We start from the raw sequence: 24,963 nt of genomic DNA, 5'->3' as shown, positions 1-24,963 counted from the left end.
GGAATGTACTCCAATTTAATGCATATGTATAATAAAAAATAAAAATAATAGCTCTCAAAACCACCAGCCTCATTTTTACAGCTTCTGTCACGTAGGTAAGAACATGGGGCCCAGGCAGGCGAAAGGGTTTTCATACCCACCTTGCTGACCCCAGCTCAGCAACATTTGCCCTCTTGCTTGGCATGGCTTTCCCAGGGAAGGCCAGCCCCTTCCCATCCTCAGGGGCAGGATGAGGGGAAGTGCTGTTCCCACTTCCCCACCTTGACAAGTGTCAAGCTCTGCAGCCTGTGTCCACACACCTCACCCACTGGCCAAGGCCAGCAAAAGAGGAACCTTTCTGCTCTGCATCCAGATTCTCAGGCTAGTTCCTTCCTCTCTAGTACTGATCACAACAGGCTGAGGTAGCTTCCAGATATAAGACATTTCATGTAATTATCCTAGAGATTAAATTAGGAATCTCTGATGACACAGCCAGAAGGATGTAAGCTCTTCAAAGATGACTGTGGAGATGCTGGTCACTGCTGAGTTACTGCCTGAGAACACACTGTGTGTCATGACATAAACTGAGAGTCATTTACTGGGCAGCAGCACCCTCTAATAAGGCAGCTCATTTAATTATGCAGTTACACTGACCTCAAGCTGCAGTGGGAGCAGAGAACATGTGAAGCAGGATCTCTTTGCAGGGCCAGCATTACAGCCTGGGTACCACACTATGGAATTTGCTGACCAAAGACGTGAACCTGGAGCAGGGCAGCTCCTTAGGACCTTGGTGACCTGCAGCCAGCAAGCACAAGGCACTGAACTAATGGAGTCAGACCTGCGTGCTGCACTTGCCTCCTGACAAAAACCAGAGAAGCAGAACAAAGAACCAAGTGGCAAAATAGTGTTCGGTCTCTCTGTGAGGCACCCATGTTTCTGCCATCTACTTGTTATTCTGGACTTTGTGCTGCCACATATTACTGGGTAAAGGGGGCATAAAGGAAATCTCCTCCCACCTTCCCAAGAGAACTCTTCTCCTGTGTGTCACAGTGGGAAAAAATGGTGTTATTTTAAAAAATGAATTATTTTAAAAATAATTCATATTCCTGATATTTTAGAGTTAACTCACAACTGAGAAGGCTGTCATAATGAAGCACATTTCTTGTAAGTCTGCAGTCAGAGACTGCACAGACAGAGCTCTTCACCCATGTTTGGCTTTGCCAGGGACACATACACATATAGCAGACATACATATTAACAAGACATATGCATATATATATATGTGTGTGTGTGTGTGTGTATATATATATATATGTATGTATTAACCATTGCTCAGTAAGAACCGGTTTTCCCAGCACTGCAGGAACACATCAATGTTATCAATGCTCCCTAGAAAATGGCTGGTAATAAAAGCAAATAGCATCAGTGGTACAGGTTTTTTGCTACAGTGCCACACAACTGAGATTAATAGCAACATGTACCGTTGATCATCCCCTATGCTGAGTTTCTTGTAGGCCAGTAAACTGCCTGATACTTAACCTCTGCATTTCCTGATGATTTATTCTTTACAAATAAATTGGGGTTTATTGAACGAGTCTCAGAGAGCTCCTTCCTGACCTTTCCTTGCTGGTTATGAGAAGGTTGAGAGCCTAGTGACATAAAGCTGAAGTTTCAAAAAGGACTTATAAGATGCAGACAGCCTCAGTATAAGCAAAACTCTGTAGCTGAGCTTGAATTTCTCCTGGCATGTGTACTGAAAGAACAGTGTCCAGTCTCAGCATCCCCATGCTTTTTCAGTCTTTGGGTCTTTTGAGACTCCAAACAAGAGGTCTGTTAATTCATGTTATGGCAGTTTTCATACAAAGACATCTGTCCACCAGGAACTAAACTTCTTTTATATCACTATAGGGTCACTATAGCTATCAGAAGTTAATGACTATCAATCATTGCTAATCTGAACTGAAATGGAGCCACTGACCTCAAGCTGAAAGAGCCTTTTGTCTCCTACCAGCACCAAGAGCCATATGGTTTCCTGCCCTTTGCCTCTTATTTCATATTTTAAATAATAATCACTAATTGTACAATTGTTTGAAAATATGGGAGGTTTGTGGCCAGCCATGACCAAGTGGTGCTCTTTCTTCCCATAGCTGTCACTTAATTGAAGAGAAGGGATCTGCTTAAAATTAAAGAATAAAAAAGCATCTCTTAATGAAATATTAGCCCTACCATTTAATTATTGGTCCTGCTTCTTAATACTCTGTCAAGTAGAATGTTAATAATCTTGCAGGCTTCAAAAATTAACAGCTTTGAAAGTGTCAAGGTCATTCTTGTTCTATATGGGAGTAATAAGAAAATTATATAGGCAAGACACCAGTGGAATGTTTTATATTATGATAAACGAGTATCTGAGGAACCTACTTATCACAAGTCTCTTTTTATTCAGTGGTTTTCATTATTTTATATCATTTGCATTTCATCTGGCACAGTTCCCCTTTACAACAAGTACTCATATATTGCAAACATTTGATTATAGAGCTTAAGATAACACCATTCTTGTCAGACAAATAAACTGCATCACCAGCTATCTTTAGCTGCATCTGCTTTCTTTAATGAAACATATTTTCCTGTAGAAATGCTGCCTTAAAAATCATGACCACACTAATTATCTATGGCAAGCACATCTTCCTCAACTAACGACAGCTCGAGCATATTATCATTTGCTCCAGACTTCATTCTAAAATTGAAAGATCCATACAGCTTTGCAGACTCCTTGGAGGATGCAAACCTGCTCCTCCGGTACAGCTCCCCTTTCCACATGGACATCATGAGCAGGCTGGAGAGCACCACGCCCCCCAGGGTTAAGAGACACAGCCCGGCGATAACACAGCGGTCCAAGTGAGCGCCGATCCTCGCGCTCTCGTTCTCCAGCCTCTCCATCTCCCGGGCAGCCACAGTGTTGGGATCTACAGTCACGTCTCTGGGCACCACGTAGGAAATTATCACCAGCAAAATGCCACTAACCAGGAACAAAATGGCACTAATGAATCCATAGTCAATGGATTTCCCAGCTGCTGCCTCCGAGGCAGCATCATCCTCCTCAGAGACTAAGGAAGGAGAATCATGTGCCCATTCAGGTGGCAGCTCCCTGCAGGAATGCTGCTGCAGAGGGGCATCCTGGCCACCTGTAGGAGTGGGGGGACTTCTTGCATGCTCCAGATTTACATTTTCATCCACATAAGTGAAGGATGTCTCGAGTTCCTGGGCACAGCAGCAGGCTTTCTTCTTCCCTCCATCCTCGTCCCTGGGCAAGCTCTCGGCTGGCTGGCAGGGCTGGGACGTGCTGGAGGGGGCAGAGTGCTCCTGGGGCGAGGTGCCCAGGGAGGAGGGCCGGGGTGCCAGGGGGGGCTCAGCCACAGGGCCCCTCTGCAAGGCCTTGCAGTGCCGCTCACAGTGCAGGGCTGCCACGGCAGCGGCTGCTCTGGCGTCCACCTCACCGCCCTCACACTGCTGCTGCTCGTAGGGATGGGGGGGCAGGCTCCAGCCAGTAGTGGTGCCCAGGGGCACCTGTCTGCTCTCCTCGGCCAGGTAGAGAAGCTCCATGCAAGCCATCGACCTTGTCCCCACGAGCCTCACCTCCTGAGCTACGGCATCCTCCAGCAAATGCTGCCCCTGACCTGCAGAAGCGGCTTCGCAGTGCTGGCGCTGCTGTATCCCAGAAATCTTCTTCACCACTTTTTCACCAACGTTTTGTTAGGGACACGGCTTGTGTCAGCTGTTAAATGATTAAACAAATCCTCTCTGACTTTCATTTCTTTTCGGTCTGCAAATGAAATAGCAGAGGGGGAAAAAACAACAACAACAAAACCGAACCCGACAACCTCACGATGATACATTAATAAACCAAAGGGAAGAGAACGCAAATGTGATACATCAGCCCTCCTCTCAACTGTTTGAGAGGAGACAGCAAACACGATTGTTTTAACCACGCACTTAAAACTGCAATCCTCTTGCAGACCCAAAATCTATTAGGGAATCTAATCAACCTTTGACACCACTATCCAATTAAGGCAGTAAGTATGCACAGAGCATAGGATAACCAGAAAAACTGTGTAAAATGTCAGAGAAAAGGTATGTCTGTTCTTTTAGAAGCATATAACTCCCACCTCCCCCCTTCCAAATAAAGAATTCTACACTCAGATTCACAGACTAATTAGAAAGAAACACGCAAATCCCATGTAGCTCAATAATCCAGGATCTGTATTCTCCGGTGGAAATCTGATAATCCTATGGGAAAAGCAGTGCTTTCCTATATAAGATCTAACCATTCATCTAAGAGCTTTTGGAATGAAATTATGCCTCAAAGACCGATGACTCAAAGACGGATATTACTTCTCATCTGCAATTAATTCGTTATTACCCCTTTCGCCTGGGCCCCATCCCCCTCGAGGCCGCCCGGTGTCACGGGGCGAAGCCTGCAGCCCGACAAATGTGTTGCATGCGTAGGAAACACATGTGCGTCTATAGCACATACGTGATCGCTCACAGCCGCCGCTCACTCACGCTCTTCTCGGGACCTCAGCGAGAACCGGCCGCGCCGGGATAAGCGATTCCCGCCGGCGCCGGGAGTAGCTGGATCCCCCCGCCACCGAGTGACCCGAGCGATCCGAGGTGAGCGGCGCAGACACGCACGGGCACACACGCATCCCCGGCGGGCAGGAGCGCTCCGCCTGCTCCCGCTGCCGCTCCTCCTCCCGCGGCTCCTCCTCCTCCTGCCCGCGGGGCTCTCACCTGCCCGGCGCGGCGCCGGCCCGGCACGCACACACGGACACGCGGACACGCGGACACGCGGACACGCGGACACGCGGACACACGGACACACTCACCTTCCTCCCGCCCGCCTCCGCCACCGGCCGCGCCCCTGCCCGCGCCGCTCCCAGCGACCCCGGGCGGCCCGGCCCGGCCCGGCCCGGCCCAGCCCAGCCCAGCCCAGCCGGGCAGTGCCGGGGCGGGCGGGCTCCGCTCGGCACGCCGGGAGCTGTAGTCCGCGGGCGGCGGCGCTGCTGCGGCAGCCCCGGAGCCGCGCCCGCCCCGGGGCTCGGGCGCTGCTGCCCGGGCTGCGGTCACCGCACGGCCCCGCCGGGTGCCGGAGCCTGGCACGGGGCCCAGAGCAGCGTCCGTGCAGCCGTGTGCGTGCGTCCAGCTCAGTCATCGCCAGGAGCTGTTTTCCATAGTCTTGGGAGCTCGCGACTTACTCCAGGGAAAGATAAAATCAGATTTTCAAGTGATCCCAAAACTGCTGGAGCTGAGACGTCAAGGGACGTACCCTCTGCGCAAGACTTACTGGAAAATCTCAGGAGCTCGCCCGTGTTGGCAGATTGTACGCGCACTTCCTCTGGCCAGCATAAATGACTATTAAAAAAAAGACTGTTGCCAAAAAATACATAATAAATGAATGACCATTTCATTTTCAGTATGAAGCTTCACTGAGTTCTCTTGCCAGTGCTTTTCCTTTGGCAGTGTTAGTGATAAACTAGAATATGAAAATAAAGTATGGAGTAGTCTGAACTGAAGGTTTATCAGAGCTGAATACTGTGCTGTTGTGGGAAAATCGAGCTCTGGGGAGACAAAGAGCAAGCATGGGCAGAGGCACCTTTGTCATGGAGCTGAAATGAGGGTGCACACAGAAATAAGAAGTGAGCAGCACCTGCCTGCATGGCTGTTGGGCAGGAAAGCAGAGGCTCAAATTGAAAAGGGAGCTGGGAAGGAACCAGAAGAGACAAACACAGACTATCTGAAGGAGTTGGCCTGACATCAGAGAACAAGGTCATTTTCTGTAAGGACTCTTTGCCAGTTCTGAAGCAATGCATTAAGCAGTCAAATCAGTTTTGAAGACATATCCTGCTGAGACCCAAAACACCCAGTGCAGAAGGTTCACATCTTAGTGGGAGTAACTCCCATGAATGTCAAAATTACTTGCCAGGACATGGCAACAGTAGGGCACTCGCAGTGCCCATCGCACAGAGTGCTCGGTGCTTTGGGCTTCTTTGGATATCATTTCAAAGCAGCTCCAGGCAGTGCTTCCATTAGCAAAGTGCAGTTTCAATGCATTAAATAGTATATTATTCACCCTTTGAAGAAAAATTGTAAGGAGAAAATTATGGAGTTGGGAAAATGGTGCAGGCTGTCCTTGGAGCTTTTTAATAACAGTGCCCTCTTTGAGATAAATATAAAACAACAAATAAAACCTAATCAAAGAAAAAAGCCTGGACAAAAAATTGTTCAAATAGTTTCAAGTAAAAGTAAAGACAGAAACAAACTCTCTTTAAGGCTATTGCACATTTTCATTTGGGAATTAGCAGGATAGGAACATACAGATGTTGGGCACTGACACTGCAAGCTGCACCTGCTGAATCTGATAGACAAATCTTAATTAAATGACTCAAAAATATGGTACTCAGCCGTGGCAATGCAGCCTGGAAGAATGAAAACACCTTTCCTGGGCCCTGGCTCAGCCTCCCAAGTCCTTGGGTGGGTATTGTCTTTGTGACACAAAGCTGATACAAAGCAGGAAATTGTCTGCATGCAACAAATGGTGTCATTCCTTCAAAACCCAGGAGCTACAGCATGTACTCTTGAGCACTTACTAGAGCCTTAGTTACTTGTTATTTAACCACACAAACATCTTGCTGTGCTACCACCCACTCTCCTCCCCGTTTTCTGCCAGCGTGTGTTGGGCAAGTGTATTAATTTGTTGCTGCTAATTGTAGTCCCACGAACTGTGGAGCAAACAGAGGGAACCACGACTCTGTCAAGCCAAGTGTTGTCTATTCTTATGTGCCTTCCCATGTGGTGCTGTGTCTCCTTTTCCTAATAGAGTTCATTCACTCTTAGAGCGAAATCACTGTCTAGTCACAATTCATATTACTGACATTTCATTTTCTTGACTTTGGATGCAAGGAGTTAACAGCATTTTCTTGTAACAAATGTGATTGTTGCCAATGCTGTGAGGTGTGGAGGTGGTGAAATGAATGCATAGCAACGTGTACTCTGCAAACACAAGTACAGCTGGTGAAAAGATTAATCAAGTAAGGGCGGGAGTAAGAATATTTGTCACAGGAAGAAAGTGGCTATGTAGAGCTAAAAACCAGAGTGATGGACACACAATGGGACAGGAATAAAAGACTGGAGTAGACTGTCAGAGTGGATGAGCCTTGTTCTCTCTGCTCTAGCCTACCACACAATGCAGCCCTTTCAGACACTGAGCAGGGCTATGGTAGCACACAGTGATAATATGGAATCTGACAGTCGGCTGGTAAAGGTGTCTCAGTTGAGATACGTGCAATTAAATTTAAACCATGCTCTGGAGCATCTTATAAGCTCTCTTCAAGTTGGCTCAACTACAAATGAGCATGTAAACTAGGTGTTTTTTTCCCATTCTCAGTAACCTATGGCCACCATAAAACTGTAAGGAGGCTTGTGAGGAACTAAAGGTTGTTTCACACTTTCTGTTTGAAGCCTCACTGAGGGCCTGACCACACCTGAGGGCTTTAGAGGAACCAGGCAAAACTGGAACAAGTTTTCTGAATGGTACATCCCATCATGGTGTGATAGAGGATGGGTTTTAAGATATTTCACTTGCTATCACCAATTCAGGGAGTTTTCCAGTGTTATATGGGATCCTCAGTGAAGCATTCCTCCAAACATTTTTATTCTTTTTTCCCCTCTCTTGTAACATGTATACAGAGTTCTTCAATAATCTCATTTTCACAGAATCTACAATTCATTGCCTTGCACAGACACAGGACCTTGGGTTGCCAGTGGTCCTTGTGCAAATGTTGCAAGACTGCAGAGCTTCTAAAATAAAGGCGCACTCCAGCCAGTGTGACTTAGAGAATAATACATTCAGAGAAGTCTAGAGAGAGTATTGCATAAACTTCCCATTTCCACTTGAATAGATTGTACTGTTGAGTAAAGTAAATTGGCTAACATGGGGCTGCAGAAAAATTTTATACATGTTAGAGAAATACATGGACCTGTGTACTGGTCTGTGAAAAATAACAAAGGTAATTGATGGGAATGAAGATAAAAAAAATAAAAATAAAAATTCACCATTTCTGTGAATGTGTTTAAAACACATTACTGTCACAGATCAATAAATGTCACAGATTAATACAGCAAAAGTAGTCAGGAAAGCAGTTTAATTCTGCTTTGGTTGATTCACTAATTCACATCCATTGTGCATTAATAAAAGACACAGTAAGTAAATAACTTTACAGAGATACAAGAAACCATAGATGTGTGATATGATGTTCCAGAATTGCCACAAGTAGATTAAATCCTTGATAAAGCTCTATGCTTCTCATGTCTGCACGTGTGAAATCACGGTTTGGGTAAATGGAGCTCCTGAGGATGAACAAAAAAACTCGGTCTTAGAGCAAAGGATCATCTGGAGGAGTAAAGGGCCTGTTGAGCACTTGGAAGACACGGTAGTTGTAGCCCCACTCAGGAGCTAGTGCAGGACAGGTAGGAATTATTGAGCTGTCAGGCTGAGGTCTGCTCCCTGGCACAGCACCTGTGGAGCCTTTACTGGCTGTTAAGGGCCAGGATGTCCCAGGGCTGCTGTTTCCCACCTGCTAAGTGACTCAAGCTGACCTGACCACCCCCAATACCACAGGTTTTACTGTTGATCCTGAGCAGCCTCCCTGCTTTCCCCCTCAGGAGCTCATACTCAGCCATTTTCCCTTCTGAATCCCCCAGCACCGGAGCACCCCTGTGTCAACAGGCCTATCCTTGGCTGTGCCTTGATTGTTCTGGAGTCCTGCTGACTCCCACAGCTCTGCCTCAGCAGTCTGGGCTCAGGGTGCCCAGTGGGACATGGCCAAGCTGGCCCTGCTGTGCCCAGAATAGACTGAATGCTGAGTACCTGGATACCACTGAGAGTGCCGAAGCTTTGGACTGGGGTGCAGGAGGCACCTTCTGCCTCCCTGTGTGCCCCCAGAACGCTGAGCACTGAGCTGTGTGATCTGAAGGAGCCTTGACAGAGCCCAGACAGCTCCTCCTTGCTGTGACCTTGGGATTGCCACATGTTTCTTCTGCCCACTGATGGGGAAGTACCAGCACTGTGCTGTCACCATGTTGTGAGAACCAAAGTTACCATTCATTTCCCACTGTGTCACACCTGAGACATAAAGGACACGTTTCTCCCTTCACAAATTGAACACTACAGCCCTGAACCCTCTGTGGCTGCTGAGTGCCAGGTGTCATGCACATGACTGACTGCTGTCATTGCCTTTTCCAGGTGTTTTCCTGGATGGTTATTCTCTTCACTTTCCTGCACACTTGCATGGAAAGACAGAATCACCTAGAGTAATCACACATTAGATCTGGGAAATTTAGTCCACCTGTTATTCTGTACAGAAAGACTTAAAAATACTAATCATAGAATGAAGGAATGTAAGGGGAAAGTGAGATAATAGACTACCCTGGAGGGAAGCCCAGGTGAAAATCAGAGGCTGCTTAGGAGAGAAATAAATCACCAAGGAGATTTTAAGCAAGGGATTTAAAGGATAGAGAATAGTGCAGAAATAAAAGGGGACTGCAGCATAATATGAGGAAATAATAGCTTGACCCATAAAGGTGTGTGTGTGGGGGAGCAGTTATCTGAATCTGGAAACAAAAATTACTCTTAGCTGTTGCAGTACACATAAAACTATGGGTGAAAGAAGAAAGTGAAGGCTGCAGTTTCTGACAAGGCAAGGACACACAGTCTTCAGTAATATATATATTGCTGGTGACAGAATGAGGTTTTATAGAAATTATCAGGAATAGTACACAGGGATTCTATATTATCAGCATGTGTTAAAGAGTTTCTTCAACAGAAACATCAAAGATGTGTTCACATTAGAGAGGTAACGCTGATAATTTATGGAATTTACCTGTATCAAAAAGAATAAAGGTAAAAAAAATAGTAAAACCTTCTTTTCTTGGTAGTGCTTTATGTCCACATACTATAAAGTACATTAAAAAACTGAAATCAGTATTCCCATTTTAAAGGCAAAGAAGCTGAAACATGGGAAACTTGTGTAATTTGTTACAATCCAGGCAACACAGAACCAAAATCAAGGCACCAAAATCAAGATGAAAGAATTGGGCTTTGAGCTTGGTTCCTCATTTCACCTGTTTTAGCCAACAGCAAAGGGCAAGCAGTGACTTCAGAGGGAACTCAGTTCTTTTCTTCTTACCTAAGGGGAGAACCACTGGTATGAGGTGCGATGTAGAATTATTTTAAGCTCATAAATCATAGCATCAGAGATATGCCAGGAAGGTGTATCAGTGGGGTTTTGAAGCAGAGCTAAGGTCCATGCAGATTGCTGGTGGTGATATTTGTAGCTAAATTAGCAGCCATAGCAGCCCGTATTTGAGAGAGCGCAAGGCAGAGCTCTCCTCCTTCTCTTCCTCTCTTCCACAGTCCCTTAAGCTGACTATCATGCTGAATTTATGTGTGAAGGAAAGTCTTCCCCATGTGTCTAGTCCTGGTCCCATCACAATCACCATAGCATTTTTGCAATCAGCTTTAAACAGGCCAGGATTTCTTACTGTCCTTCCTCATCTAATAATGTTGAGGTTCCTTCTGGAACAGTGTCTGCAAGGAGTTGTAAAAAACCCTGGTGGAATACAACACACTAAAACCTGGGGTAGATAAACCAAATGGGAAAGGTAACACTAATCACAATAATACAGGCCCTGACAGGTCTGCCAGACTCTTCCAAAGGCAACATTTCTTCTACAATACTGAAAAACAGTGAAAAAAGTGCTACAAAATAATCTGCAAGAAGCAATCCCTCTACTGGGCCACATGAATGAGCTAGACCATCCATGTATTTCCCTCTCTGACATCCAGTGATTTGATCCTGTTTACTTTCCAAGGGAGTGTGATCAGACTGAAACTAGAAGGAAAAATATTTGATCTTTTTAAACAGTCAAACCTTTAAAGTCCAGCCTGTCCCCTGAATTTTGCGAATGCAACGAGAGGTTTTTAAACAAGACCTCTATTGATGTCCGGGGCCGGCATTGCAGACCAAACACCCACAGAGCAATAAACATTTAATTCATCAGATATGGTTAAGGCTTTTAACATCCTTTTTCTTAACATTCTTCTCCTTAGGAATCTGAAAAGTGTCACGTAGGCACTGTTCAGATTCCTAAGGAGGTACTACTTGCTGTCTTCCTTTGATTGCCTTGGAAGAAAGAGGAACATTTTTCTTAAGGCTGAGCTTAAGAGAGGTATCTGGAATCAATAGTGAAAAATAAACCCTGACCTCATGATTTTAGTTTTATTTTAGTTAGGAGGCATGGAAGGAAATATGATGTCATGCTCTATATTAAACCGGCTCTGAAAGCTTTTAATTGCAGTGGGTTTTGAAGCCATATATTCAAATGGTGACAGCACACTGTGTTGGCTCCTTCACAAACACAAGTCTTAGAGAGTCACATGCTGCTAAAGAAAATGTTTTACACTTTTCTGTTCTTGACACACCAGAGTCATTTTTATCTGGTTACTATGTTATGCATGCAACAGAACTGCAGTGATAGTAAAATCTGCGACATGCAGGCAGGACTGCAGGCACAGTATGAAAAAAGGCAGGCACTTACTTGAGCAGTTGAAGAGCTCCTAATACATTATTTATGGGAAATCAATATTTTTTGAAATAAATACATACACATATCTATCTATCATCCATTCAGGAAAACAAAGATGCCTCTGTCCCACAGTTGGTGAAAAGCAGAAAGCAAAATGGTAGAGACCTTAGTTCACATTGGCTAATTACCAAGTGTTCCTCTGGCAGTGTCTGGGGAGCCAGCACACACAGGTTGGGTTTTGCAGGAAGGTTGGCTCTTGAAAAGATGAAGATCGTTTTTAATTTGTGGCCAAGACCTGGTTCCTGAGCAAACAGGTCTCCATTACAGAGCCCTGAAAGCTGTCTTCATTGCAATATTTGGGATCATTGCAATATTTGCATCCCTGTTTATTTCAGTGTGAGACAGGGACATGTAGCTGAGTGTCCGGTGAGAAATGCCTTGGTGTGAAACCTCCTTGAATGGAATCAGAAGAGGAGTGTTGGTGTGGAAGAGACTAGAAAAGGACTGTAGCAATCCAGGCACCCCTGTGGGAGTTGCTAGGGGTTGATCAGGCTGAGCAGGCAGCTTGTGGGTGCCAAGAGATCCCTGCAGATAGAGAGCTTCTCCTGGACAGCGGGCATCTGGCGGTGGATGAGCAAGGAAGGAGGATTTGTTCTTACTGCATGCTAAACGTATTACTGTGTTGTCTTTCCGCAAATAAAGATTTAATTGACATTTTCTCAGAGTCCTCATGATTGGGTAGGTCAGACCTAATGAGGGCGTGTGGTTTTCTGGCACTTCTTGGGGGGGGATTAAGCTTGGTTTAATCATTTGCTTCAAGAGATGTCAAATACATCAATGCTACTTGTTTCTGTTCTTATTAACCACCTGGCTGAGAATTACATGTACACATTATAGTGAGGTATTAGGAGTTCTTTGGTGATCTTACTTCTGAGGCATCCATGTATGTATACACAAAAAGGTACTCACAAATAGCTATGAGGAGTTTTTCATGGAGAGTGGGAGAATTGGAAATGAATTTCCACTCCTTTTACTCCAAATGACACATTCTCCCCCACACAATATTATACATAAAATGAAGCATGGAAGCTCTTTTCCCAAACAGACGGAAATGATGTTTTTTGAGGTGGGTAGCTGCATTTCAAAGCCAGAAATCTGCATGGAAGATATTTGTGCAGTGCCATCTGGACAAGTTTTTAATTAATGTGGAAAATGAAAAATTAACAGGGGGACTAACAGTTTCTTCATGTTCAAAGACATAATCCTGCAGGGAAAAAAATACCCATGGTTACATTTCCAAAGGATTAATAAAGAACTTCTAACATGGGTATATAAATATGAAATCAGACTAAGAAAAAATATTTTAAACATTTATGATTAGTCTTATTAATTTATTAATTTTATTAATTTAGAAAAATTCTATTTCCTTTAAGAAAAGATAACAAGAAAGAATAATGACAAGTAGATAAAGATACAATTCTGTGCATTCTGAATGAGGGATTTTTTTTACCTAATAAAATAATAATGATAACATTAGAGGAGGAAAGAGGGAGAGGAGCATCACTCTGTTTTGGGGTACATAATAGGAGTTTAGTTATCTGTCTGATTACATTGCAATCACCCTTTTTGCTACCTGAGCATCAGACAGTAATAAAACATGCCAAACTGGAGACTGAGTTTTTTGCTTGTATTCTGAAGTTTTGAAATACAAAGTGTACGAAGACTATTTAAATCACATTACTTTTCAATATTTGAGAAATGTTGTTATTTTTTTAACAACTGATCTGCTTCTTCATCTGATTTTCTGGTGATACTTTTAAACCAATAGTGTTAAAATCACTATTTTTGGATGACAGGAGAAATCAAAGGGTACCTGTGACCATGAAAGATTTTTATTCAGTTTGTCTCAGAACTGATATAGCCTTCTATATCCATATATATCCACATATTCTTCTTGTTTGCTGAGACTTGTTTCATGTGCTCCAATCTAAGAGGGTGTTTTTACATCCTGAATTAAAATTCAGCAGTTTTGTGCCTTGCTACAAATCTGTCTTGTCCTTTTCCTTCCTCATCATTTTCTGTAACAATTTTATTAATGTTTTAATGATTTTGAGATCTTGGAATAATATTACAACTCACAGTTAAACTGAAATGCTACATTTTTTTTTTTTTTTTATGTCGGAAAAGAAACAAGCAGGCAGAAGCTCTGCAAGTGTGAAACCCAAAGGCAGAGGGAACATATGTCTCCCATAGGAGCAGGAGTTAACTGATTCAATGCGAGTAAAGGATGGTAAGATTTCAGCATGAGACAACATCTCGACTTAAAGTGAATCACTCTCCAAACTGACCAGAAGTTGGAGCAGAAGGAGAAAAGACAATGGCTCTGATATTTAGGTTATCATGAAGATACTTCTTTACTCTGCACTAACGCTATTCTTTAAATCACTTGATAAACACAAACATTTATGGCAAAGTCTAAATTTAGGAAATTTACTTAAAGCACCAAGACAATGAGTGTTCAAGAGAAAAATCTAAATTTATTTCTAATGTTATACAAGTTTGAAAATTACATTGTGTTTATTTAGCATGTTAAAACCCGTGAAATGTAGTGTATGGATTAGTGCAAGATGTTCTGTGGCCTCCAGAAGTTCCTGCCTACTCGGGCATCTTCATTCTGTGCAGACAGCTAAGACTGTCTTCTGTTTCCTGCTGAAATTTTCTGACTGTATTTTTAACTGCGGATTTTTCCCTGACTTGCTCTACTACTCAACCTCAAAAATTATATGGATCCAGTGGAGTCAGGTTTGCAGTCATCTGACTAAATGTGGAGCTGGGACACAGACACTTTGAACCAGCTGTCTTGGCAATGGTTGTAGCTGGGAAGACCAACACAGTCAGCAGAGTTAAGGATGAAATTCACCTGATCAAGTGAAGGCACTTACTTCAGAATTGGGTGATTGGTGCACCTAACTGACTGATTGCTCTGTCACACACTGTCATTCTCACTGTAGACAGATGTGTTTAGATCAATCCCACCATAATTGGGTAGTTATAATTGATTTTCAGGGGATTATGGTAAAAGTCTCATTTTAAAGATGCTGCCTGCCTCCTTGTCAGTAAGGATCCCCAGACCCCATGGCTGATCTGCAGTGAGGTGGCTTCAGTTTCTCTCATAGCTTGTCTTCTCTTCCTCATGGCTCACTGATTTTCTCTGTTGCTCTCCTCTATGCTTCCTCCATGCTTCCCTCATACATTAAATATGACTTTACAACAAAGAAAAGGGAATATTTTCATCTCTATAGGCCACCACTACACAACAGATGTTTTGCTGAACTTAATCTATTTTGAGCCAATATCTGAAGCATTGCTTTGAAGAAGAGACCGGGTCTTCTTGTGAAACCCCACTTGGAGTACTGCATGCAGTTCTGGTGTCCCCAGCATAAGAAGGACATGGAACTCTTGGAGCAAGTCCAGAGGATGGCCACGAAGCTGATTAGAACACCAGAGCACCTCCCCTATGAAGATAGGCTGAGAAAGTCGTGTCTGTTCAGCCTGGAGAAGAAAAGGTTGTGTGGGGACCTCACAGCACCTTCCAGTATCTGAAGGAGACTTACAGGGTTGCTGTGGGAGGACTCTCTGTTTGGAACTGGGGTGACAGGACAAGGAGTATTGGATACAGATTGAAAGAGGGGAAATTTAGGTTGGCTTTAGGAAGAAATGTTTTACTTTGAGGATGGTCAGACACCCCTCTGGGAACAGGTTGCCCAGAGATGTGGGTGCCCCAATCCTGTCACTGTTGAAAGCCAGGTTGGAAAAAGGAGCATGGTCTAGGGGGAGGTGTCCCTGTTTATGGCAGGGAGTGCTGGGGCTAGATGATCTTCAAGGGCATTTGCTACCCTTTAACATTCTATGATTCATTCTATCATTCTGTGATTCAATGAAATGGGTATTTGTCAGTTCCTCTAGAATTATACATAAGAAACAGCAGTTTCACTGTTTTGCAGTAGTGAATGTATTTTGTTGACCAATGACTTGTGTCCTACTCACTGCCTGTTGTTCCACTGTTGAGTTTGTAAATCCTCAGGGCAAGTGTAGGGTTTGTGCTCATCATCACCTCATCATCCACATCCCCCTCTAAAATATGGGTGGGTGGGTGAAAGAGAGAAATTACCTGACTACTTTTCTCTCTATATATATATTTATCCATATTTGATCCTTATTCTGCAGAGCATAGATGCAGCTAATTAAGGAGGTGATCAATACCCTCACAAAGTCACATGTGACTATAAATTTGCATTATTTGCTATTGCAACAAAAATGAGTGAATGGATTTTGTAGGTGCAGAGAAGCCATTTTGAAGATGTGAGCATTAAATAATGGAGGTTGCCAATTAGACAAGGTGTTAAAACATATGTATAGTTGCCAGCATATGTATAGTCTCACTCTACTTATGTATTTATGGTGCCTTTTGGATATGAGCCTAGAAATTACATTTTCTTTCTTCTTTCAACATATATTCTTATACTAAATTACATTTCTGTTTAACAATATTTTTTTCTGCTTACAACTTCAGCTTTTTATTTTTTTCCTGTAACAAAACTATACAATTATCACTTTGAATTATATATTGATGGGTCAGCACCACATAAAACTTACTTACTACCCAGGCTATACTGAAGCTTGATCTGAAATTTTCTATATGTATGGACAAATGGTGATTTAATCTAGATATATTGAAAACATGCAAGCATCTTACAGATTATTTTGGGCAGGAATATGTAAGAAAAGTGTTTAAATTATTTTTGGAAACTATGAATTGTGAAAGTAGCTTGTTATAGATGATGATGCATCATAAATATTGGTGAACATTTAAACATGCATTCACTTTCATGCAGGTGTTGCAAGATGATTTATGCATTTCTGGAAATGCAAACACTCAATTTTCTTTGAGTCTGGAGATAATGCCAAATGTCTGCACATTCCAATTCATGCTGTTTGTGTCTTTGGCTGCAGCAAAACAGCAGCTTAATTTAACTTCTGTCTGCAGGGTCCATTCCAACCCCAATTACTGGAGAAAATAGCCTTACTTACAGATGTTGAATTTAACTTTGCAAATAATTCTTCAAAACTAGAAAGTAGAGGTATGCAAGTAGTTACATTGTTCTCTTCTGCTACTGTATGCTGTGTAATGTCTATGCATTCTTCATTTAAAATAAATTCATCTGCTATTGTGGAAAAATGCTGGTAAATAAAGCTGATGTTGAGGCCATGAGGTTATCTGAATATTGTTTGATGACGTTGCTGTTGTTCTCAGTCTTTATAAATTTTAGGAATTTATTTCTAAAATTGCAACCTGGAAAAAAACTGCAATATAAAATTAAGCCACTGTCTTTGATTTCTACATTTTAGGTGGTGTTTCTGTAGAAGCAGGAGATGTAATTTGATGGAATAATTGAGGTTTCAGAAAATAAATTTATGTAGAAACTTACAGAAATACTCATCATGTATTTAGGTAGGTGGTTCAGTATGATTCTTTCAAGCATCTTACATAAAAAATATTTTATATAGATTTTATGGTGTTTAATAATAAATCATTTATCTAATGAAAGGCATCCGGTGCTTTAATATTGTTAAGAAGAATATATTTTATAAGGCAGGGAAATTGTAACCATTCTCCAGTTAGAGTTCCACTGAGGACTCTAACCAGGTTTTTACCCTTCACAGAGAGGCGTGCTGAAAATAAAGTGGATCAATACTGAACAGTGAAGAAAGAGAACAGCCATACAAAGATACGGGGTTAAAATAGCTTCACAGTGATGTTCAAACATCTCTGAAGAAGATGTTAGAGGAAAGGACAGAATGAATCGTTCACAGACTTTTGGTGTTGGTTGAGCTACTAAATAGCAGTCATGACAGCAAAACCCGAAGTGTCTAGAACAACAATTAGGTGTAAAACCCTAAAGCATCTAAAATGGCACTAGACATCCATCTGGCAACTGAATCCCAGCCAGAGAGCCTACCTTGATATTATAAACAATACCAATGTCAGTTTAGAAAACAGATTTAAGTAGATTTAAAAAATTACATTTAACCTGGAGATCTCTTTTGTTCAAGGTAAAAACCAAGTTCTTGAAATCATGCGTCAGAAAGATTATCATTGTGTGAAGAGCTGGAGGAAGTCTGGAGGCTGCAAAACCAAAAAGTGAATTTAACCAGTCATGCAAGACATGCCTGAGGCCTTGATAGCATCCCTTTTCATTGTGAGTGCCTAAACAGGCTCATATTCTGCTAACAGATCTCCTTTTCCTTCAAGAATTCTAAATTATTATCTTATAAGACAGGGAGAAAGCAAAACATGCTCAGAAATTATTGGGCAGTTTGGTGGACTAATGCAGAGAAAAATCAAAGCATGCCTAAGAGAGAGGAATTAATCTAGCTGAAAGTTTGAACAGGTATGAAAAGTTCTGCTGCTGGTGGGGTTTTTTTGACAAATCTTGTTAATTGTGCTTTTAAATTCTTGTCAATGGCATTTAGAGCACTCACAGGATATCCTACAGCATGGATTTTTTAAAATGGGAATAAGTAAACACTACCTGATTTGATGGAGCAAGGTGATTTTTCAATAAATGTTAAAAAGCAATATAATTCATCTCACAAAATGTCATGCTGGCCTCTTACACTAAGGCAAGAAAAAGTTTCCTACAGAATATCCTTCTTAGCTGTTACCATCTTCTAATAGATGGTAAATCCCTAGTGAAAAAACAACACATTTTTACCCAAAAAAGGTACAACCCTCTAGGACAGCATGCAATGTTGAGGTCAGCCAGAAGCCAGATGTGAAAGTCTCCTTACATTATCAGTGTTGCAAAAGACTGGGAAAAAATCCCTCTTGGAGAAGATGCATTGGATAGCCAAGAGCAGCTCTAAGTGGTGCAGAGGAATGTCCTTCCCTGGGTCTGCATGGCTAAGAGAACCCTGTGTGCTTCCAGGAAAAGAGACAAGCCAGTGGATCTTTGGCAGTGGTGATCCAAAATCTGTGGCTTTGAAAACCCCACTGGGGCTTAACTGGTGGCACAGAATTTCACCCTGGGCAAAGTTAGATTTTGTTGACAGAGACACCCTAGCTGGGCAGATATGCAATGATGGGAGAAGGGGAGAATGGGAGAAAGGGGAGAAGGAATCAGAAATCCATGTCATTGCTGAAGGGATCAATATGATGTAGATGGGAATGGTCTTTTCAGCCTTATCTAGACCCTCATGCTTTCCTCATTTCTGTCTGCATTTGACTTTAGGCCTGTGTCTGATATCAGTAGCACGTTTCGCAAAAGATGATCCTGCTCTGCTTTTCTACTCTTCTAAAAAAATAAAAGAATTAAATGTGAATTTGTATTTTAATGTTATTTGGTTGTTCCAATGCCACTACCAATTTAGATGCAGTACATTGGCTTTTGTCATTTTAATGCAATGCTATTGATGTGTGCATTTCTTGTTGTAATTTACTTAGTATAATGAAAGCAAATCAGGATAGAAAAGCCCAAAAAAATGACTAAAAGAAAATAGCCCAAACAAATGACCATTGGAAAATTAGATTCCAATTCTAATGTCTGTATTCATATAAATTCAAATTATTTCACTGAAGCCATTGAGATATATGCCTATGTTTGTTAAATGACCAATGATTGAATGATATTTTGATTTTCATGTGCTTGTCCTCATCCTCATTAAGCCTTTATAATGCCATTTGTGCTTATAATATGTAAGAGAATGTTATTCCACTGAAGAAGATATGTCATTACTACCATTTAGTATTGCAATGCGTCGAGTTTTCCAGTCCAGAAAATTTCATTTTGACATTTTTTCATATAGCAAATTAATCAGGTAGAAGATAGAATGGAATTTTAAAAACCCAAAATCAAACATCTGCTAATGTTGTTATTGCCAGTTTCTAATTCAGCATTGACAAGGGTACGTCTTTCACAGTGGAAGATTTTCTTTTTCAGTTACTGCGTACTCTGAATGAGCTCAGAATGAAAAGCTGAACATGCATTGTTGACATCCATTCTGAGCAATAGAAATGTTAAAATAGTGGTACTTCTACACTTCTATTCCCCAAATCCACCCCATTGCCTGAACACTGCTCCACTGATAAGCTTGCTGATGCAAAGTGCAGGCGTGATCTCCCTCTCAGTCACACGGTGACTTGCATCTGAAGGTTTTTAAGGATGTTGTCTGTGCTTTGAAGCAATTCCAAGGCATCACAGGAAAATAAGATGTTGCTTTGACAAAGTGAAGAGATTATTTGGTCTACCTGCTCATTTTTCAAGTTCTCAAATGTATTCAAGAAATAATAGCCTCCTCTAAAGCTTGCAGGGTTTTTTCCCCAAGGGATTCTGAAAATGGCCTGTTTCTAAGACCTCTGTACAGTGACATCATAGACTGACTTGCTTCTAATAGTTTGAGGATCCTGAGCACACACAGGCTCAGGTGCTGTCTCTCTAAGCCTTTCCTGCCTGCCTGCAAGTACCTCCTCATTTTCAGAGTCAATCAGTAAGCACTGGTGTTTGGTAGGGTTTCAGCAGCCTTCATCTGGTCTCCACTGTCCCTGTTGTGCCTGAGCTTCTGCCAGGAGCACCCCGTGCTGTGTGCTGGGGAAGGGGTGCAGCACATGCAGCTCTACAGAGGAGCAGTGCTGCTGAGCAAGGACAATCTGAAGTGGAAAGGAAAGCCACAATATTGTTCAAGTTCATAAGGAGCACAAAATAATAGAACAGCTGGAGATATAGGGCATTCTAGATGACAGTGGCATTTTGAACACATGCCACAATTATTATTTCTGCCTTTTTGAGCTTACTCATGCAAGCCTCAGAAGGGACATGGTTAAGAAATTCACTTACACTGGAGTGAGGTGATGCTGTGACCGTGTCACTCTTCAGCTCCTGCACAGTGCCCCATGTAATCTTCACACAGCTGTTCTGCAGGGCAGGGCTGCAGCAGCAGCAGCAGGTCTGGTGTCCAGGGACTCAGTGCCAGCTCTGGAGTAAGTAGCTGGTAAGGCAGCATCACCATGTCATTTGTGGAAAGGTTTTTCTCTACAGACATTTGAGAGATACACACAAATGCTGGACAGTACCAACACATTTAGGCCTGAAGTTAAAGGGTGCTGTCACTGCTCAGCATCCCTGAAAAGCAGCAGGTTGAGGAAGATACAGATGTGTTTGGTACTAGCTGGTTTAAAAAAGCAAGCCCTGTTTGAAATATTTAAGTGTTCAGGCAATATGTACAGGCAATGAAAATATTGGGAAATGCAACAAATAAAGAAAAATGCTGAAAATACTACATTTATTAGTTAATATATTCAGTAAAAATAATAATCAGTTAGCATATTAATTAGCTAAAATTTTACATTTCTTACTAACTACTATGTATTTTTTGTGATTATTCTAGACAATACTAAATACCAGTCCTTCCACTGCCAAAGGAGTGGGCAGGCAGACCTTGGCAGGACTGTGCTTGGAATGGCAGCGGGAAAGTGGGGCTGCACAGTCCAAGAGGCCTCTGTGAGGAGAGCAGGATCCTGCACAGCCCCATCCCAGGACTGTGTCTGCAGGGAGGGACTTTCCCAGCCTTCATGTGTGGGAATCAGTCACTCCCAGCATCATGTCCCTAAATCCCTGCTCCTCCTGCGGCCGTGCCAGCCCCAGCGTGCCGCCGGGAGCCGACCCCGTGCCGCCATGGCACGGAGCCTGTCCCAGGGCTGCAGGAGCTCTCTTATCCCCAGCCCATCTCAAGGAACTCTGCCGCTTCAAATTGTTTGATGCAGATGACAAGCAGATGAAAACCAAGGGTGGGAGGCTTTTAACATTGCATGCTAAAATTGTACAATTTGTGACTCAGTGCCTGGCCAAAGCCCCCAGTGGCACTGCCCGAGGCTGGCACGGGGCTGCAGGGACCTCCACAGTGGCCCGGGGCCAGCACCAACTGCAGAACAGAGGGACTCTCCTCTTGCCTCCAAGCAGAACTGAAATACTACTTTTCCTCAGAGGATGACATGGCTTCAGGAGCCAATGTCCAGGGTAAAATGGTAATGCAGGACTATTTGGAAAAGTTCTGTAAGAAGCATTGCCTGCTTCATGTGTTTAATCCATGAAGAAAGTATCTGTGATTTATTTAAGATTCTAGTATCTTTTTAATTATGTTTCAATTAGTTTGCTTCATGAGTACTTATAAATAGATTTTCCCTGAAAAATGTAATGACTTAACGTGAGTAATAGGCGATTCGCTGAAAAAAAATTAATGGTGCCTTAAAAGAATAAACTGGTAATGAAATTCTTTAATTAAAATCAGATATGAGGCATGATTTATAGGTATTGCCACCGATGCCAAAAGAATATGCTTTTCCTCTCTCCTGAAAACCTTCAGACTTGTGACATGGTGTCCAAGTGCAAACTTTACAGTTACTGCAAAAGGGAACCAATGGAACCAATGATGGTAGTTCCAACTTTTTTATATTTCCAGCTTTTTTATATTTCCAGATAAAAATCTTCTTTCCTTTTTTTTTTTTTTTTAAAGAAGACTATGCGGAATCATAGAATAGTTTGAATTGGAAGGGGCTTTTAAAAGTCATCTAATTCTAAGCCCCTGCAATGAAATCAAGGTCTTAGTATAATCAGCTGAAATTATACAAATATATGCATATGTTTCCTTCAAAAATCTACAGCTAAGTTAAAGGTTTTTTGGGGATGAGAAACATTTTCATAATAGAAAATTGTGAAATAACACTTGTCTTTTTGTAAAAAAAAAAAAAAAAGACAAAATTGTCACAGCTAAAATATATTTTCTGTAGCTGGGGTATGTTGTTTATTCATTTCTAAGTGATAGCCTTCATGGTTGTCACTTAGATGGTTTTAGATTCTTCAGAGAAACCACCTGGTACTTAAACCCTCCCTTAAGGTAAATTTTTTAACACTTTTTTTCATCAAGGTTCATACATTCTGGCAACCAAAAGTAGACATAAAAAGCCAAGTCAAAAACCAGAAAACATCCAGCAATTGCTAAAAGTTGACTAAATTGCCTAAGTTACACAGATGTTGTGTGACTGAATTAACTGAACACCACTGAAGTTAAGAACATAGTTTAGCTGAAGAGTTTATTGACAAGATCTTTCTGTGCTGCAGAAAACCTTGCAAGTGCTGGAATTGGTTGAATTGCATGAGGTGCCTTAAACAGAGCACATCTTAGCAGCAGCTTTTACTTTCAAAAGTAATAGAGCAGGGGATGCCAAGAGGCCTGTATTGGCCTTCAAATTATCTACTTGTCTTATTCAAACTTATTTTACATGCTGATTTTCTGGCATGGGCACATTTAGACCCATCTGCTGGAGTGCCTTTGTGATTCTTCACATCATAAAGTGATGCAGACGAGCAAAGCACCAAGCCCATTTCAATATATGTTCTGGGATAAATGTGCAAAACATGCATATACAATCCTGTTAGGAACAATCAGCTGCAAATTTTGTCTATGTGGTTCCTGAAAAGGGCCACAGCAGGAGCACTTGACCTTGTACCATTAGCAAACACCTTTTTCCTTAGCTGCCTTTGCTGCACTTTTGTGGTTTGGGATTTTCACAGAAAAGCAGCAGTTCTCTGATGCACACAGTTATTTGGGAGCTTAGCCCTCTGCACAACCACTCTCTGTGACAACTAGAAATAACTGAATTTTCAATGCAGTTTTCAATACAGTCTTTCTTTGTCACTCTGCATGATCACTTAGAATAGCAAAGTTTTGACATTTTTTTGTCAAAAACAGAAAATGCCAAAACATGACTATCACATGTTTAGGATGACTCATCCCTAAATCCATGACTTCCAGTCCCAGCTAGAGCAGAAACTTCCTCCTTCTTTATTCTCTCTCTCCTGTCCTCCTAGAAAAAAGGCAAATGGTACTGTTTTTCCTCTCTTCCTCTCCATCTACCCAATATAAATGACAGTTTCACAAATGGATGACATCTGCACCTGATCAATATTTCCCCAACACAAAAATAGCACTTTGAAATTCTGAATAAACTAGCATAAAGACAAACGAATAAACAAGTGAAACCAATTATCCTGAAATGCTGCATGGAAAAAATAAGGAGATGGAAATATAATTCAAATGGCAAGAAGAAATGTCTATCTGCTAACTAGTTCAGGGGTTATTTCTTCAAACTCCAAACCTGTATGGAAAAACCCATTCTGTAGCAGCTCCTAAGATGGACATTCAAGGGAAAAGGCTCTTTAGATAACCCCTTCAAGGCAAACTACTTTCTATCTGATTCTAAAGGCAAAGATTGGCATCAGGGCCTGTCGATATGCACCCAGGATGACAGGTAAAAATGTGTGGGGAAAAACCCTGTGACAGAAAGGATGGCAGTGGATAGATCTGGGAAAGAAGTTAATGTATTTGCCTTAGCAAAAAACATGTTGGGTGACACAGTCTTGTTGTATCCTCATCTCAGTTTGCTTGTCATGGGGATGATCTGTGGCTTACTGCAATGAGTAGCTTCCAAGAGGAAGCCACCTCCCCCAGGGACTGTGGTATGGGCTGTGCAGCACATGGTATGGGGTGCCCCAGGTGATGCAGTAATATGGCTCAGAAATTAGTGAGAATAAGTAGAATCCAACTCCTAAGGCATCTACAATCCCATTCTTGCTAACTAGAACAGTATAAATGGGATAGAAACTGTGATCAAGCTCCAAATACATTTTCTGTGAGGGCCAAAGGGAATGATTCTGATAGGAGGGGAAAATATAAAGGATGTTTTTCTGAGGTATTTATTACATTGAAATATACACAGAGAAAACCTAGCCCTGAAGAAGTAAAGGGATTTTTTTAAAATTTATTTCAGCATATTTCGCCATCTGACTAAACTCACTAAACTTCCCAAAATATCCTTTCAGACTCATGGAATTGGCAGTGGGTTGGCTTCAGACTGAAAGACAGTGAAGTTCAACATATTCATTAGGAATGATTTGTCTACATGAGAAAAGAAAAGGGACATAGTATTTCACTTCATTTGCCTCTAGCAGAGATGGTCTGAGCCATGCACTGTAGTTCAGGCCCTGACATTATTCACTGCCCATGCCTGTTCCAGTTGTTGGAGTCCCAATGGCATAACAGACCAATTACTGTCATGTTAGTGGAAAAAGAGATGAAGGCAACACAGAATATTGGATTCCATCACCTTTGTGCTTGTGAGGTGTGAATGTAGTTCATTTCTTGCAGAAGTCATGCAGTTTTTCCTGCTTGCCCGTGGCTGCCACATTCACTTTACAACACGTGATCTTTCCAAGGCACCATGAGTAGTAA

The 24,963-nt window shown here is 42.1% G+C and overlaps 1 protein-coding gene across 5 annotated transcripts; it reads right to left on the bottom strand.

Annotated features, from left to right (window-relative positions):
- Positions 1 to 2,397: 2,397 nt before the first annotated feature.
- On the bottom strand, positions 2,398 to 4,925 carry TMEM74 (transmembrane protein 74). Of its 5 annotated transcripts, none has more exons than XM_063171013.1 (2): positions 4,863 to 4,925; positions 2,398 to 3,799 (listed from the first exon to the last, which is right to left on the bottom strand). In XM_063171013.1, exon 2 carries the CDS (start codon positions 3,586 to 3,588, stop codon positions 2,638 to 2,640), a length of 951 nt encoding a protein of 316 aa, XP_063027083.1. In that variant the 5' UTR covers positions 3,589 to 3,799; positions 4,863 to 4,925; the 3' UTR covers positions 2,398 to 2,637. The 5 variants fall into 5 exon arrangements, with proteins under 5 accessions (XP_063027083.1, XP_063027092.1, XP_063027073.1 ...); XM_063171022.1 differs by having other exon boundaries at positions 2,398 to 3,751; positions 4,863 to 4,899; XM_063171003.1 differs by lacking the exon at positions 4,863 to 4,925 and adding an exon at positions 4,511 to 4,841.
- Positions 4,926 to 24,963: the final 20,038 nt, after the last annotated feature.

This window comes from Melospiza melodia, chromosome 1 (assembly GCF_035770615.1).
Source record: "Melospiza melodia melodia isolate bMelMel2 chromosome 1, bMelMel2.pri, whole genome shotgun sequence".
Taxonomy (NCBI): Eukaryota; Metazoa; Chordata; class Aves; order Passeriformes; family Passerellidae; genus Melospiza; species Melospiza melodia.
This window is presented reverse-complemented; position numbering and strand designations above follow the sequence as displayed.